The following is a 14,165-nucleotide window of genomic DNA, read 5'->3' on the forward strand; positions in this document are numbered from 1 at the left end:
TAAGGATGCTCTTGTGCTCAGATGCCAGAGGTAGTTTGAACCAAGTTCCCCCCTCCAACAACCCATATTAAAAAAGGCATTTATGGATGACTAAGCCCCCTCAGGAAGGACGAACTGCAGACACTGCTTTAAGAAAGGGATGCATAAGGGATCCCCCCCAGAAAAGTTATTTCTCAGTATTAGACAGCAGCAGGCATCACTTTGGGGCAGTTGGGGATGGGGCACACTAGCCAGGCAGCAGAGATGTGTGATCGGGACCACTGTGTGGCCAAGGTCTAACAAAATTCATGAGACTGATGGTTCTCTCTAGGACTGTCAGAAGTAATAAGCTTAAATTATTCCCCATCCTTTTACCTCTTCAAGAGAAGCAGGAAACAAATATCAGCTGGGTATAGGGAGATCTGAAGAGGGAGTAAAAGCTAGAGATTCAAGCATATTTCCCGACTCGGTGGTTGGGATGTTAGTACCTTTCTGAGAGCATCTGTGGCTCTTTACACAGTACAGGAGTGAGGCACAGAGAAGTTAAGTGACATTCCCAAGGTCACACAGCAAGTCAGCAGCAGAGCTAGGAATAAAACGCAGGTTTCCCTACCGCCTAGCCCATTACGCAGCTGCGCAAAGCTGCCCATCTTAGTCAGCTGTTTGGTTTAGAACAGTTGGAATGAATTAGACAGAACAGACACTGCTTCTTCCCACAAGGCCCATTCAGATCCACTGACAGGTGTTCAGGCCATGAGCCACCTCCTCCTAAAGGCGGCTTCTCTCAGTAAGCTGCATGGACGACTAGTGGCACCAGTCACACCCGCTTCCCAGCCCTGGCATTGAGAGACCCCGCAGGCCTTCTGTATTGGCTGTACAAAATCTCCTTAAAAAGAGTTGTATCTACTGCACTTAGACCCACGAGATTGTTCTTAACAGAGGCCATGCCTCCCGAGCCCTCCCTCTCTCTCTGAGCCATTACATTCACATCAGTTGCAAAGAGCTTCGGTGTCAAGGCGATTGACCATGAGTAGGGCTCCGTGTTTGTCACGGAGGTTGCGGAAGTCACGGATTCTGTGACTTCCTGCGACCTCCGTGACTTCTGCAGCGGCCAGTGCGGCTGACCCCGGGGCTTCCCTCCCCCCGGCAGCAGGCCCCCAGGGGCTCCCCCACACCACACACAGCTGGTGCCACGGCCTCCCCGCAAGATTCAATCACAGGTATTTTTAGTAAAAGTCACAGGCAGGTCATGGGCCACAATTTTGTGTTTCTTGCCCGTGACCTGTCCATGACTTTTACTAAAAATACCCGTGATTAAATCGTAGCCTTAACCATGAGTCATTAACTTAAACAGGCAACAACCCACGGCCCCTTTCAATATCTTTCCTCTCTCACCCTCCATCTGTTCTGCAGCCTCTACTTTGTGTAACACCATGGAAATGAAAGCCAGGTGGAAGCAGCCAGACGCAAAGTTTGTTCCATTTTCCCTTTCATCTTTGCACAGCCATGCCTAGTAAACAGCACACCCCCGAAGGGATTTCTACCTGGTCCAAATGGATACATTTTAATAGAGGTTGTTCCACACAAACAGGCATCCCTCAAGAGGGAAAGCTCCTTGTTCTCTGAATCAGGTGACATCCCCCTTGCTTCTCCCTCCAGGGATTCCTCTGAAACAGTAGTTTTTTCATTGCATTCCCATCAGTGCTTTTGTGTGGCAGGGCTGGGTTCCGATTCTGCAGGAGGCAAGGCTGTTCAGTGAGTCTGGAAGTGGCTACCCTTTACCTGACTGGGCTATTTTGCATACAGCCAGCAAGAGGCAAGGATACACCCAATGGAAGAGTGTTATGCCAACCAATGCCTTGCTCAGAGTACTGCAGACTTGTTCCAGCCCAACACAAAGGGTCTGTGCAATAGAAAAGGAAGATACTTTCAACTAATTTGAGGTCAAGTTACTTCTCACTACGCAGTGGAACCCAAATATTGGGAACCGTGCCATTTGCGGTCCAAAGTTGGTTCAGAGCACCAGAGTGCAAAATGCAACTCAGGTGACAAGGAAATACTCAGGAGTGCAATTCTGTTCAACATCATGGTTTCGCTACAGACCTGATCCTGCTTTTCAAAGAAAAAAAAAAAGTCCCACCAACTAAAAACAGCTGCTATAAGCAGATTGTATTGTATTGTTAAAGAAGCAGCAACAAATGCATAGACATTTCCATTTTTGCCCTCTTTTCACTTTCCAAAAATCCCACTTTTGGGCAGGCAGCAAGCTTGGAAAAATTCCAGCTTAAAACAAAAAGATGCTTTTTGTTTCTTTTTAAAGAGATCTGAGACGTCAGTTCAAATATTCTGAAAGGAGAAAAACATTCTCCCTATTAAAAAGATTCTGTATGGGGTTTTTTTGTTTGTTTTTTTTAAAGACAGCTCAAGCACCCAGATGGCTGCAGTAGAAAGTCAAAGTGTATCAAAACCAGGAATAAAGAACCTAGGAAAATGCATTAAAAATGACATTAAGAGGATGTTAGGATTGCATAGCTAAGGATCAAGAACAAAAATCGGGATGTGAAAGCAAAGTTGCACACACCACTTTAGCTCATGCCCCTTGCATGTGGGGGTGTTATTAACGATTATCCCAATACATATGCAGAAACACACTTTTTTCTGACACCCATAGATACACAGCATCTTGTAGCGCTACATATGCCAGTCACACAGAAGCCATCGAAGTCATTTACAAGAAGTACACAGGAAATTGTTCTTACATAAGATACTACAATGTAAGTAACAGATCAATGGTGAAAATTTGCCAGGATATATATAGGCCATCTAGTTTAGCTTGGTCGCTAACTGCTTCATTCTCTGAACTGCACTTAAAGCAGGCTGTGTTGCCTGGTGAATAGATGTTGTACAGTGCATGGCTGCTGAGTAACTCAAGATACACGCCCCAGAGTGAAGAGGCCTCATCAGAGAGCGTCTAAGGTCAACAAAGATGCTGGACCATTAAGCCAGTGAAAACAATAGAAGAATGAAAAGGTACTGCAAGGTGTAACTGGTGTATCCAAGGTCGTAGAAAATCACGAGTGATGGTGTGTTATCTATCAATGCATAATGCAGATGGACAAGGGGCACAGCTGAACTTGTCATTGCCAGCCTTTTGAGTGCTTTGTGCCCTGCAAGCCTGGGGTTCTCTTCATGGGGTTTTTTTGGGGCGGGCTGTAAGTTAAGACAGGGAAAAGGTTTATGAAACATGCTGAGCATTGGGGCCAGAGCCACAGAGAAATGCAATGACGTGTATGGGCATGCAAGGAACTAACTCTCATGGGAGTAAGAAAGCCAGGCTAGGCCAGTGTTTTAGCTGGACATCCCCCGGGGCGATCAGAGGAGGACTCAAGTTAGTTAACCCTTTTTCGGGGTCTCTGATCCAACGGCAACACCGCCAACCCCACAGCTGGTTTCAAACCAATACATATAGATAAATCCCTTGCAGAAGAACTCTGCACAGCCTTGGAGCTTATAGAGTATGTATCTCCAGACTCCAACACCCCCTAGTGGGCTAAAACACTCCTCCAGCATGCCATCTGTACACACACTGTCACAACTTTTAAACATTTACACATACTGGGAAAGGTGCAATTAAAATCTCTTAAACACGTCCTTGGAGGTCAGGGTTATGGAGCATAACCACAGGGGAAGAAGCTTCTTTCTGATGCGGATCACCCCATGTCCTTTTAGTAGAGTATCTCCTCCCAGGATTCAGATTCTCCAGCCTTTTTAGCCCACATCTCTGCTCGAGTTTGGTTGGTTTGTTTATTAGCAGGTTTCCCACTGTTACAGTTACAGCTACTACGGAGAAGGTTCCCACAGCCACCAGACTTTAGCAATGTATCTCCCAGCCTTGCTTTGAGCAAATCCAGATGGCACTGCATGACGAATGCTAGCAGACGTGGGAGCCTTATCTACACTCCGGCTCCCACCAGTAGAAATTTTTAATCAAAAGACACCTATTGTAGGCAATGCCCCTAGTGAAGTCACACTCCTTTCTCCACTCATGCAGAATTGCTTCCCTACAAAATAAGTCGGTTGTGGCCTTCGGAGAGTTTTGGGGCATTAAGAAGCAGTCTTGTGACCCAATTAGGCTTCAAGAAGGGGCACTTCAGCTGTGGACATTCACAGGAAAGGAAATAATCACGGAGATAAGAAAAAAGGGACGTGTATCAAGATTCTACAGCGGTGCCTGACAGAAGCCGCCACAAGTTACTGATTCATCCCCACAAAGATGTTACCATTAATAGATGAAGAGACTGTTCCCATAAGTTAGGCTCTTCTTTGTTTTGTTCTCAGCGACCTTTCCTTCAAAGTTCTTGGTACCAGCACTGCCATCAGCTCTGTTTTATGCTGGTTCTAGCTCAGATCCTCTAGGAAGCTACTCAGGGAGACGGTTTGGGACCAGCGCCTCAGAAAAGAGGTAAGGACGCATCTGGGGCCATCTGAAGATGAAAAACATTCTGCTTCTCACGGAGAGAACGAACCAGGCACCTGTAAAATCAGAGCTCAGAAGAAAACTTGCCCACAGAGGCAAGTCTATGTACGGATTTCTACCATAAACCCAATCAATAAGTCCTTGACGTCTAATGGCAAGCACTACTGCAGCGAGGAGGGGACTAAGTGTTTAAGGCAATTTCCCTCACCACCCAAGAAGATCAGAGCTACTGGCCTCCCCCTTTTCCTACATTTGCACAGAACCTTTCATCCCAGAGGAGCCTGGCAAGCCGCACAGCAAGTACAGCTGCTATTTAGAGTTGTAGGGCAAGCAGCAGAGGAAAAATCTACAGGGATAGTCACCTTGGGACAAGGGACCACACCTGAGAGAGCTTACCACAGAGCTTTACTGGTAACTTCGTTCCTGTCTCCCCACACTCCACCACACACAAACCTTGACAACTCTGGGGTCACGCCAAGCCAGAGACAGCGGGGTCCATAGCTATTGCTAGTACACAAAGGCCTACCGGACTTCTATTCTAACCACCCCACTATTCACTGTGCCCAAAAAGCAATCCCACTAGCCAGCAAAATCGTTTACAGTGACTGTCCAGGAAAGAGTTAAATAGGAGAGGACCTCTTGCCACTCCTGGAGACAGAAAAAAAAAAAACGGCAGTATCAAAGTATCCACAAAAAGAAAAGGAGTACTTGGGGCACACTTCACTCAATGAAGTGAGCTGTAGCTCACGAAAGCTTATGCTCAAATAAATTGGCTAGTCTCTAAGGTGCCACAAGTCCTCCTTTTCTTTTTGCAGATACAGACTAACACGGCTGCTCCTCTGAAAAGTATCCACAGCAACTCATGAGACAGACCTTGGGAAAGGAGAGGGGGTTCCCTTCTGCAGAAGCAAGGCGCTCATGAAGTTTAGAATCGTGGCAAAGCCATCCCATGTGGGGAACGTTCCCATTTATACTCTGCGGCAAGTTCAATATCTGCTGGTTTGGGGGATACCTTGAGGTGTCTAGCACACAAAAGAGATTGTAACAGAAGCCAGCATTGAGAAAAAGTTGGGGTAATTGTGAGTCCTAGTCAAGGCACAGGCTCGCTGAAAAGTAGGGAAATTCTTAGGCATACTGTGTCCCTCAACCAAGTCACCCATTGCAATGGGGTTTGCCGTACTAGATCAGACTGCTGCTCTGTCAGGTCTAGTACCCTTCGCATGGCAGGCACCAATATTTAAGGCTACGTGCAGGTGCTTTTTCCTTCCTCTGATGCATTTAGCTAGGGATGTATAGTGGGGCTAGGGAGAATCCACTCCTGATCCCTGCTGTAACTGCATTTTGCCCTGAAACCTCAACTCAGTGAATCGAAGTTTCCTGTTACCTTTTTTTCACTCTCCTGTATGGTAAAGCCAGCCCAGCACATCAGGGGCTGTTCCTTGAGTCTGAGATTTCTTACCTAGAGTACAGGGTTTTTTTAAGTTCTAGATTTGTTGTTGTTGTTGTTTGTGATTGACTTAAGATGCCTAGGAAGGCAAGCAGACTGCAAAGCGAGGTTCTGACAAGCTCAGTTTAAGAGGCATCCAAGTATTTATTACAAGCATTTTCTATTGGAAGAGCCTCCTAGGGGGTTAAAAGACCATGAGATGCAGTTAGTTATTTCACTTCTGTGGCATATCACAATCCCTGAAAAAACAGTCACTTGTAAACAACAGTCTGCAGCTAAACACACAGCTCTGTACCAGGTTAGCATGCATATAGGCTAGAATAGCTTGACATGCTAAATGCATAGAAAACAATCCACACAAAGTCACAACAGAGAGGAGCACCTTCATCAGCACCAAAGACATAAAGCCAAGCAGGTACTCAAATTACAGGCGGCTTAGATCCCAGAGAAGGAGAAAGCCAGTGGATAAAGAGGAGATGTTTTGAGATCAACAAAAGCCTTCAGTCTTCTGCCACAGCAGACACCATGCTTTAGCTACAGAATTCGAAACAGTTCACTTTTATGGAGCAGAACAAGTCAGAACGAATATATAAAATAGGATAATTGTGACAAGACGGAGGAACATCCCATGTTAGAGCAAGAGATCAACTAGCTTCATGCAGGAAAGATGTTCTCATATCCCATTTTAATTGTTCTTCGCTACCAGGAAATCCTAGAAAGTATGGAGAAACATGCAGGCATGCTGTAATAGACCGTGACAGCTAAAGCATCACACAAAGCAGGGGTAATCAGAGAGCATTCAGCCAAAATATTTATAAGCAATCAAAGGAAATCTCCTCTTGTGCCCTACACTCAGTGGTAGCTTCTCCAGGGCCAGCCATTTCACAGGACTGCAGAAGACAGTTAAGTAGGAGTAGTGCCACCCAGCTTTGCAGGCTGAACCAATATGTTCCAAACCGGTCATTTGACAAGCCAGCAGGCGGCCTTGAGACCCTGCTACAGCTCTTTCCCCCCCTTCCAGAAAAATAAAAGTGTGCAAAAAGGCAAACATTAAAAAACTCTAAAAGATAATGAAGCTATCAATTACAAGGGAGGGAAATCAAACCACGGCAACATGACAGCACTAAAGTGACTCCTGCAGGATCATTGCAAAGAACATTTCTGAAATCAAACTGGTTGGCAACTCGGTGATGAGGCAAGATCGTGCCACATAAAGAATGTCCTATATTTTACATCTGCAAGGGCAGAAGAGTCCTGCCCAAGAGGACGAGGGTAAAAGCCCCTTGGTGCGAGAGCAAACGTAAATCACTGTGCATTTTTGCGACAGGGAATGAAGGAGAGAAAAAGCTAGGAGGAAGTCTTTAAACTAAGAAAAGCAGGTACAGCTACAGGTATGCAAAAAGCCCAGAGGAACACACCTAAAAAGGCACAAGAGCTGTATCAAGTCAAATGCTCTCAACTCCTGAGCAAAAATGAATATAAATATAAATATTTCAGCCACAGTGAAAAGAGATAATGCCAGCTAATCTTCCCCTGAAGCTGCATCCCACCAGGAGAGAGGACTTTAAGGGAGACGGGAGGGAAGATAGCAGTGGAGGGGGGGGGAGACAGACAGGGACCCCCAGAGAATTAGCTATGAGGGGTTGTGTATCATAGCCCCCACCACCACAGCTTCTGCCCCAGTCTTATTAACGCCTCAGCGCTCCACATGCCCTGGAGCAGTGGCAGGTACTTTGTTCCACACTCTTCCTCCAAACACCAGCCCGCCGTAGGGGTGGGGGCACTGCCCACCAGCCAGCCCTCCCACACGGCCCCAGCGGCTCGCTCCCACAGCCGCTTCTCAGCCCCAACTGCTGCCCCCCAGAGTCACTCCAGCAGCTCAGCCCTCCTCTGCTTCCTTCGATCCATCATCTCCCCCGCGTCCTCCGAGCTGATCCCAAACAGGAGGGCAAGTTCCCCGCCAGCCAGCCACACATACACACCCCCCCCAGGGGCAGGGCCGTGCCTCAGCTGCCCCCTCCCCACACCCAGAAATGGCCCCCTGCCCGCAAAGCGGAGCCCCTCGCCTTGCTCAGCCCCGTGCGGGGGCCAGAGGTGGCCCCATCCAACCTCTGCTCCTTCCCCGCGGGGGCCAGAGGCAGATCGGGCGTGTGCCCGGGTACCCACCCCGACCCCCCGCGCCCCAGTGCTCCCCGCCTCCCTCCTCCCGGGGGCCGAAAGCAGCTGGCTCAGCCCAGCTCCCGGTCCCCCACGGAGCAGGGAGAAGTCCGCGAACTCCGCTCCGGGCGCCCTCCTCCCGGGAGGCGGCAGCTCCCCGCCTCGCCCTTCTGAGCCGGTGCCCACCCCGCCGGTGCCAGGGCGAAGGCAACCCCGGACCCCCAGATCCCCCCCCCCCTTGTCCCCTCCCGACCTCCCATGCCCCGGGCAGCGACCCCCGGCGCCCCGCCCGCCCCGCCGCACCCAGGGTGAAGAAGGGCAGCTCCGTGTTGTCCAGATCGTCCTGCACCGCGATGCGCCCGGGCAGCTCGTTGCGGACGAAGAGCAGGAGCCGGGACTCGGCGGCGGGGCCGGGGCCCGAGGGGCCGGGGGCGGCGGCGCTGGCGGCCGACGGGGAGCCGCGCCAGCTGATGTCGTTCTCGCGGAGCACGGGCAGGGTGGACACGGTGACCGTCTTCGCCCGGCACGGGCTGTCGGGCTCCCGCGAGGCGGACGAGCCGGGCCCGCTGGCCAGGAGCAGCAGCAGCGGCAGCAGCGGAGGCGGCGGCGGCGGCGGGCACCGGGAGGTGGCGGCGGCGGCGCGGAGCCGGCTGCGGCGCGGGGGAGCTGCCATGCCGGGCCGGGCTGGGCTGGGGCGCTGGAGCCGGAGCCGGAGGCGCACGGAGAGCCGAGCGGGGCGAGCCGGCCGACTGAGCCTGCCGCGAGCGGCCCCTCCTCCGGCCGCCGCCGCGCCGCGCCCCGCCCCCTGCCCGCCCCCGCGCCGCCCGGGACCCTCCCGGCCCGGGGCGCCGCTGGCCCCCGCCCGGGGGTCCCGGGGGCTCCCAGAACCTGCCCCCGCTCCAGTGCTGGAGCACCAGGGCCAGCCCCGCACCCCCCCCGGCTCCTCCCGACTCCCCCCCCAGCCCTGGAGCACCAGGGCCAGCCCCGCACCCCCTCCAGCCCTGGAGCACCAGGGCCAGCCCCGCACCCCCCCCCGGCTCCTCCCGACTCCCCCCCCCAGCCCTGGAGCACCAGGGCCAGCCCCGCACCCCCCCCCAGCTCCTCCCGACTCCCCCCCCCCAGCCCTGGAGCACCAGGGCCAGCCCCGCACCCCCCCCCAGCTCCTCCCGACTCCCCCCCCAGCCCTGGAGCACCAGGGCCAGCCCCGCACCCCCCCCACCAGCTCCCCCGACTCCCCCCCCCCAGCCCTGGAGCATCAGGGCCAGCCCCGCACCCCCCCCAGCTCCCCCGACTCCCCCCCCCCAGCCCTGGAGCACCAGGGCCAGCCCCGCACCCCCCCCAGCTCCCCCGACTCCCCCCCCCCCCAGCCCTGGAGCACCAAGCCCAGCCCCGCACCCCCCAGCTTCCCTCCCTCCCCCACACCACCACCACCACCCCCACCCCTGGAGCACCAGGGCCAGCCCCGCACCCCCCCCCCCAGCTCCCTCCGACTCCCCCCCCAGGCCTGGAGCACCAGGGCCAACCCCACACCCGCCCAGCTCCCCCGACTTCCCCCTCCCCCCCCGAGCCCTGGACCACCAAGCCCAGCCCCGCACCCCCCCAGCTCCTCCCGACTACCCCCTACCAGCCCTGGAGCACTAAGCCCAGCCCCGCACCCTCCCAGCTCCCCCGACTCCCCCTCCCCCCCCCAGCCCTGGAACACCAGGGCCAGCCCCCGCACCCTCCCAGCTCCCCCCGACTCCCCCCCCCAGCCCTGGAATACCAAGCCCAGCCCCGCACCCCCCCCAGTTCCCCCCCCCCCAGCCCTGGAGCACCAGGACCAGGCCTGCACCCTCCCAGCTCCCCCTGACTCCCCTCCCCAGCCCTGGAGCACCAGGGCCAGCCCCTCACCTTCCCAGCTCCCCCTCTCCCAGCCCCGCCCCCACAGACCCTCCCGGCTGTCCCTCAGCCTCCTCTTGGCTGCTCATTCCCAGCGCTCCAGCCCCCCCTAATCCCAGGAATCCCCACTGCCCTTCCCATCACCTTTCTAGCCTTCTTCCTGGGGGGAACTCTCTTTAGGCCTTCTCCATCCAAGCTCCCCTTCTCTTTCTTCATTTACCACCATAACGCCATGCCCTTCTTCATCCAAACCTTCTCCCCAGCACGCCCTTTCGTGCCCCCCAGTTTCAGCCCACTTTTCTTTTCTCAGAACTACTTCACCTTCCCAGAACTAGCTTCACGGATGGTTCTTTCCCTCCTTTCTAAAGGAAGTAGACTAAGGAAAGTCCAAGTCTTTCGCTTCTGAGTATTCCTGTCTTCCTAAGCCATATAATTCCTGCATCTCCCTTCCTCTGGTCTCTATCCTATCCCTCCACTGTAGTTCACCACTCCCTCTAATTTTCACTTCAGCCAAAACCTTTCATTCCACACTGCCTTCTTATTTTCTTCCACTAACCCAACCCAGTTTTCCACCCCCTTCTTTTCTCCAGTTCTAGCCCCCTAAATGCAGGGGTGGCCAACCTGTGGCTCCGGAGCCACATGTGGGTCTTCAGAAGTTAATATGCGGCTCCTTGTCTAGGCACCAACTCTGGGGCTGGAGATACAGGCGCCAACTTTCCAATGTGCCGGGGGGTGCTCGCTGCTCAACCCCTGGCTCTGCCACAGGCCCTGACCCCACGCCACCCCTTCCCACCTCCTCCCCTCAGCCTGCCATGCCCTTGCTCCTCCCCTCTGCACCCAGAGCCTCCTGCATGCCACGAAACAGCTGATCAGGAGGTGCGGGGAGGTGCTGATCGGTGAGGCTGCCGGTGGGCGGAAGGCAGTGGGAGCGGGGATGGGGGAGCTGATGATGTATTACTGTGGCTGTTTGACAATGTACATTGGTAAATTCTGACTCCTTCTCAGGCTCAGATTGGCCACCCATGCCCTAGGTCTTTTCTCCAGCTTTCCCTCCATTGCCTGACAATTATTATTCCATTCAATCTCTAAGTTCTTTCATCTTCCATGATGTCATCCCCACAGCTTCTTTCCCTCCTACCTACCACCTTCATTCACCCCATCTTCCCTTTAATTGCTTCCTGAATCTATATTTAAACCTTCCTTCAATTAGTCTGGTTCAATCCTCATTTCCCCCAATCCATTAAACCACTTTCTTTCTCTTTAGCTCATTTACTTTAACCCCACTCTTTTTCACTTTATTGAGCAAAAAGCCCTCAACACCTCTTCCAGTAAGTCTCGGGGAGACAGTTCCATGGCTGATGTAATGCCACGGACCGGTACCTACTCTTCTTGTCTGTTGCTCCTGTCCATCCACCAGTTTATTTTATCAGACCGCTTTCTTACCATCTGCTTTTTCTGCTCTCGGTCATTCTGTCCTTAATCCAGCCTTGTCTCTTACTAACGCAGTTTTGCTTCTATCTTTCGCATTCTCTCACTGCCTTTAGCAGCCTTCCAGTTCTCCCTCCACCTGCTCGCACGTTAATCTTTCTGATCAGCTCTTTGTTCTCTTACCCTTCCACTCAGTGGCTTTTTCTCTCCCTCTCTTTCAGTTCACCTCCTTTGCCTTTTCTTTCTCTCTGTTATTAAGTTCTTCTTATGTCTATACTGCCTTTTGCATCTAATTTCTTCCTCTGTCTTATTCATGGAGTCCAGGCCTCTCTTCCACATCTCCCTCTCCTTTCTGGAAATGGTACCTAGTTCCTTGCTGGGTATACCCACAGGCTAGTCATTCCTGTTAGACAATTGGCTCTATGCAATAACACGGAAGAGTGCTTTGTGTGAGATTTTGCTGGTTATTACTATTTTATGGGTAGATGGGCAAGTCCCTAGACAGAAGAAGAGATTGCCTATAATGAGCTTAGTTCAGGCAAACTTGAGACTGAAGGCCTTGGAAGAGACTTTTCAACAGTGCAGAAGTATTCACAATACCATAAACCAGCTTTATAATAAAAATTAGCTAGCACTACAAAAGGGAAATGTGATCACATACCTTGTCTTCATCAATATAGAAAAGAGAGAAGGAAAAACCCAACCACTCACCAGTTGGAAGGAGCACCAGCTACCCACAAAATGGCCCCTTTAGAGCACCAGCTGCTTGGCGCTGCCTAGTTTAAAGAGCCAGCCCCAGAAAGGCATGCTGGGAAAAAAGTTTTTATAAGAAAGTCACCTCATTATAAGGTAACATAGTAAAAACTCTGTAGTTCTAGGGGAAGGTGTTATTTAGAAAGGGGGGGGGGGGGTTTGTTGAGGTGTATATAACTTAGAAAACAAAAGATTAGAGCAGCTATGGAGACTGAATTTTTCCTCACTTCCAGTAATGATGCCCTAGCTTCTCCTGCAAAAGGATGAGATGTGGAAACTAATACCACTGATAACTGTGCAATACTCACTGAATTCTGATAGTGAAAGGGGGCTGAAATGGCAAGGTCATGCTGGTGAAAGGTGACTAAGTCCAAATTTTTATTATTTCAGTTCAGGCTTATTTCAGTTCAGGCACTCACAATTGTTTCAGGATATTTCCAGCATGTCCCTCTTTCTGTAACTTTTCACTACAAAACCCAAACTTCCTGTGGTGAAGCTTGGTGCCAGACTGCTTCTGAACAGGCTTCATCTATGGGGCAAGAAATTATTTTGGCCGCTAGTGCTAGGAATGAAGCCGTTGTTGGCTCTCCTGGCCCATAAGGTGGTAGCTCTCTCATATCAGTACCATACCATGTAGAGACCTATAGCATGATCTGGATTGTCTGTAGAGTGCCCAACACCTGGGTTTTTGGTTAGCTCTTAATTGACTGGGTGCAGTTTAGCTGTAGGTCTGACCAATCAAAAATAAAGTTACAGTTGTACTTAAGTTCTCTGTGTTCTCTTGTTCACAATCGAGCCATGACAGCCACATGTTCTAGGGATGAGAGCAGCAAACTGGACAGTAGGAAATTTGGCTTCCGTTGCCAGCTTTGCTACTAAATATGTGACCTTGAATAAGGCATGCGACCGTAGTATGCTTCAGATTCTCCACCTGTGAAGTGCAGCTGCTACCTTTGATAAGCATTTCTTTGGATGAAAGGTGCTACTGTATATACGTGCAGGTGGTTAACTGTCTTCTAACTGCTTTCTTTAAAGAGACACTATGGCTCTTTAAGTCCGAAGCCCAAAAAGTGTAAACGCAAAATCTCTATGAAACCATTTACATCAATAAAAACATTTCCATGGCTCAATTCTTTGCTCTGCCACAGATTTCCTGTCTGAGCTTGGGCAAATCATTTACCCTCTCCGTGCCTCAGTTTCCCATCTGTAGGAGATGATGGCACTGTCCTGCCTCACAGGGGTATTGTGAGGATAAGTGTGTTAAAGATTGTAATGTGCTTTCAGATTGACTGATGAAAACTGCTACATAAGAGTTAGGTATTATTGTTTTAAACAAGTGTAAGTGACTTCATGGATTCCTGTTGACCAAAATGAGCACCACTCAAAAGAGAAACAGAGCCTGGGTAGCGTGAAGAAAATGGGATTTAAAAAAAAACAAAAAACCTTTCACTTAATAATAATGTCCTAGTGACAGCTATTTATGGAAGTTTGCTTACAATGTGGTTTTTTTACACTGTGTTTGCTTTAAGCCAGGTGCATTTACGTACTGAAAGCTGAAGGTTTCAGAAACTAATTGGCACTCCAGTATAGTGCATGACCCAGATGTGTTTCAACCCTAAATTAGGTCCCAGCCTTAACTGAAAGGGTTCCATGTAGTCTCCAGGGCCCCCGACCCTTTTCTCTTTGAAATCAGTGGCAGTTTTTACTTTAACAGCATCAAGATCAGGTCTGCCACATAAAGCCACAACAGAAGTGGCCACCTCTGTTCAAGAAAAGCCCAGGAGTGAAACAGTAGAGAATATTGCAAGTAAAGTACAAGTTACAGTAAGGCTGTAGCAAGCCAATGTGGTCTAGCTCTAGCAGATAACGTGCTAGAACAGAAGACAGGGGTTCTGTTCCTAGCTCTGTGACTTTGGGCAAGTCACTTCACCTCACTTTCCACCCATTATCTTGACTATTAAATAATAAACTCATTGGGTTTGAGTTTTCTCTCAGTGTGTGCATGGAAAAATTGCAATGGAACCCTTTAGGCACTGTTGTCGTACA

At 51.0% G+C, this 14,165-nt stretch overlaps 1 protein-coding gene across 1 annotated transcript in view; it reads right to left on the minus strand.

The window, feature by feature from the left end:
* Positions 1–8,733, minus strand: part of ASTN2 (astrotactin 2) — a 589,627-nt gene extending 580,894 nt beyond the window's left edge. Inside the window, exon 1 of the mRNA XM_074973795.1 lies at positions 8,364–8,733. Coding sequence (XP_074829896.1) covers positions 8,364–8,733 — 370 coding nt within the window. The remainder of the gene's footprint in view (positions 1–8,363) is intronic.
* Between the last annotated feature and the right edge of the window lie 5,432 nt (positions 8,734–14,165).

The sequence above is a fragment of the Natator depressus genome, chromosome 16 (genome assembly GCF_965152275.1).
Source record: "Natator depressus isolate rNatDep1 chromosome 16, rNatDep2.hap1, whole genome shotgun sequence".
Classification (NCBI taxonomy): Eukaryota; Metazoa; Chordata; order Testudines; family Cheloniidae; genus Natator; species Natator depressus.